The sequence below is a fragment of the Sinocyclocheilus grahami genome, unplaced genomic scaffold (genome assembly GCF_001515645.1).
Source record: "Sinocyclocheilus grahami isolate Dianchi unplaced genomic scaffold, SAMN03320097.WGS_v1.1 scaffold2322.1, whole genome shotgun sequence".
NCBI classification, from domain to species: Eukaryota; Metazoa; Chordata; class Actinopteri; order Cypriniformes; family Cyprinidae; genus Sinocyclocheilus; species Sinocyclocheilus grahami.
This window is the reverse complement of record NW_015507501.1, coordinates 41,643-44,259: the sequence shown is the minus strand read 5'-3', so window position 1 is coordinate 44,259 and position 2,617 is coordinate 41,643. Positions and strand designations below refer to the sequence as shown.

General features: G+C 39.6%; 2 protein-coding genes across 2 annotated transcripts in view; both read right to left on the bottom strand.

Annotated features, from left to right (window-relative positions):
• Window positions 1-2,570, bottom strand: part of LOC107574740 (myosin heavy chain, fast skeletal muscle-like) — a gene marked incomplete at its 5' end in the record, with an annotated part of 8,337 nt that extends 5,767 nt beyond the window's left edge. Inside the window, 9 exons of the mRNA XM_016261185.1 lie at window positions 479-569; window positions 662-785; window positions 893-1,010; window positions 1,090-1,177; window positions 1,572-1,723; window positions 1,806-1,944; window positions 2,127-2,230; window positions 2,314-2,412; window positions 2,507-2,570. Of these exons, the coding sequence (XP_016116671.1) occupies window positions 479-569; window positions 662-785; window positions 893-1,010; window positions 1,090-1,177; window positions 1,572-1,723; window positions 1,806-1,944; window positions 2,127-2,230; window positions 2,314-2,412; window positions 2,507-2,570 (979 nt within the window). The remainder of the gene's footprint in view (window positions 1-478; window positions 570-661; window positions 786-892; window positions 1,011-1,089; window positions 1,178-1,571; window positions 1,724-1,805; window positions 1,945-2,126; window positions 2,231-2,313; window positions 2,413-2,506) is intronic.
• LOC107574741 (myosin heavy chain, fast skeletal muscle-like) lies at window positions 25-1,346 on the bottom strand. Its single transcript, XM_016261187.1, has 5 exons — window positions 1,258-1,346; window positions 1,090-1,177; window positions 893-1,010; window positions 662-785; window positions 25-192 (listed from the first exon to the last, which is right to left on the bottom strand). Exons 2-5 carry the CDS (start codon window positions 1,157-1,159, stop codon window positions 40-42), a joined length of 465 nt encoding a protein of 154 aa, XP_016116673.1. The 5' UTR covers window positions 1,160-1,177; window positions 1,258-1,346; the 3' UTR covers window positions 25-39.
• Window positions 2,571-2,617: the final 47 nt, after the last annotated feature.

Here is a 2,617-nt window from a genome sequence, read left to right as displayed (position 1 = left end):
TTTATCACTCTGTGGTACTAAACAGTTGTGTTCCAAACATTATTGTAAGTTGTACCTCCTCTCCATCATTTTGACAAACTCCTTCCTCATGACATATCCTCGGCACAAAGCCTGAGTCATGGTAACCAGATTTGCTAGTTTCTCATCTCTCATCTCCTCAAGAGCACCCAACAGACCAGCTTTGAAGAACACCTACAAGAACATTTGGTATATATTAGTGGTGTAGTGTTGAAGAAGCCAATAAGTCATTTTCAGTGGCCTGGTGGCCTGGGATACACTATATTGCCCTAATAATAATTGAGTTTGGCTGTTCCAGTAAAAATCTATTATGTTTAGTTTAGAAGTATAGAATGGCATTTGAGAGAATTCCGTCCTTCCTTTTTTCATGTAACAGTTTGAGGAGGCATGACAGTGTCCAGTACACAAAGTGGGGTCCATATAGAAATGTTTTGTGTAATCTGGTGTGGAATAACTTGACCTGACACAAAGCCTAGACTTGAACGCCTATTCAAAAGCTTTAGGCCTTCCTTCCTCAGACTGTTGCAGGACAATTGGAAGGACTGAATTCTCTACAGTGTCATTGTGTTGTAGCAGAGTCAAAAATGAGAAGGAAAGAGTTGAAATAGTTTTGTCCACATGGTGTATTTGCTGATTAGCTCACCTTGGTGTGTCCAAATTTGTATTGGGTGTGGTCAACATCAATAGAGCCCAAGAGTTTCTCTGAAGCCTTTTTGTTGTCAATGAACTGTCCCTCAGGGATGACGCTAGCATTTAATACTTTGTATCTAGAGGACATTTAGGGGAGAGTAGTATTCTTGTGAAATATGTAAGGAAGTGAAGATTAGGTGATACATCATCTCTAAGTAAGAAGTTACAAAAAAATTGTATTTACCTCTGCTTGAAGTCACCGTAGTGGATTCTGCTGGGGAAACCCTTCCTGCAGATTCTGATACCCTCCAGCACACCATTACACCTGAGCTGGTGGATAACCAGGAAGTTCTCCATCAGACCTGAAATGCAAATATTCTTAAGGTTCCAGATATTTTTTCAAAACTGTGATGCATTAGAGTCTTCAAGGATCAAGATTACCTGGAGTCTTGGATTCATTAGGAATCAAGCAGCGCACAAAGTGAGGGTGAGTGCTCCTCAGGTTAGTCATCAGCTTACCCAAGTTCTCCTGTGGAAATATTTGTAATTAATCTAATCTGTAATGGTGAAAAAATTCGCAAACTTCAATAAGAGAGAGAATCTGTTTACCCTAAAAAGTGCAGACACCGTCTGGAAGGAACCACCCTTCTTCTTGCCTCCTTTCTTTCCACCTCCCTCTGTTTTATATCAATGACAGAAGGTTTTTTTTTTGTTAATCTTGTGTTGCTTTCCATTAACCCCTTCAATAGATCTCTATTTACATCTTGTTGAATCTAACCGTTATCTTGCATACATATACTTCATATTTTGAAATTCCAAAATCTGTGATCACATAGTTTGTTGCATTCTGATGATCTCGTTATATATTAAGTTTTTGTATAAGCAGGTGTCTTGTACATAATTAAAACACAAAGGAATTGGACATTTCTCACTGTATCCATTAATGAAGTCATCACCTGTGGTACTGTCTGGCCTTTGGTCACCATCTCATTCCCGACCTTCACTCTGGGGTAACACAGAGCTTTCAGCATGTCAGCGGAGTTGATGCCCATGAGGTAGGAGATTTTATCAGCCGCTAAGGAAGCAGAGTTTTATGCATTATTGTTGATACTTAAGTGAATGTTTATATGCTAATTTGTGCTAAAATTGTACCTTACCCTCATTGCCATCAGGTTCGGCCTGCTCCTCTCTCTGCTTCTGTTTGAACTTCATGCTCCCATGATGCATCACAGCACCTGTCAGCTTGTAGATGCTGATTTTCTCATCAGCAGTGAAGCCCAGAATGTCAATGGCAGTCTGTGTTTACATAGACCAAATAAATCATATTGTTTATTGGAGTCAAAAAAGAAGGTTCTTTTATACTGTGTCATGCAGTATTCAGTTCAAGCTGGTGTTTTTCTGATGTTTGTTTTCTCAGAAATGTTGCATCAAATCTAAAAATACTACTACTACTACTAATATTGCAGTTGTCCACATACATCTGTGGCAATGAACTCCTCCACATCATCGATACTCTTGACAGTGATTTCACCCTGGCTGATCATTGGGTAGTCGTAAGGGTTGGTGGTGATGAGCAGGGCCTCTGTAAAGAATTGATGTGCAGTATGTTGCCAGTGCTCTCAAACATAGAAATAACTGAAAAACACAATCCTGTAGATTTCTCACCGAGCAGCTCTGGCTTGTGTCCAGTCATGAGCTGGTAGAAGATGTGGTAACTCCTCTCAGCAGACAGCTGGAATGTTACCCTTGACTTTTCTAGCAGATCTTTCCAAGAAAAAAAAAATCAAATGTGTTCAATTGATTAACCCACATCTTAGACTCCAAATAAAACGTTTGGCTTAAAACAGTGTTGACTCACAAGTTTCAATATCTGCTTTGGCCAGTTTACCAGTGGTCCCAAAGTGGATCCTGATGAATTTACCCTAGATTGAAATCATTGATAAAAGCTCAACTGTTTGCCTGCTTTGAA

What these genes read in the sequence shown, in the direction of transcription:
- LOC107574741 (XM_016261187.1), bottom strand. Translation starts at nt 1,159, where the DNA reads ATGACTAACCTGAGGAGCACTCACCCTCACTTTGTGCGCTGCTTGATT. An exon ending in TAATGAATCCAAGACTCCAG is followed by an intron (nt 1,011 to 1,089) that starts GTAATCTTGATC and finishes TTTGCATTTCAG; the next exon opens with GTCTGATGGAGAACTTCCTG. An exon ending in ACAAATTTGGACACACCAAG is followed by an intron (nt 193 to 661) that starts GTGAGCTAATCA and finishes ATGTTCTTGTAG; the next exon opens with GTGTTCTTCAAAGCTGGTCT.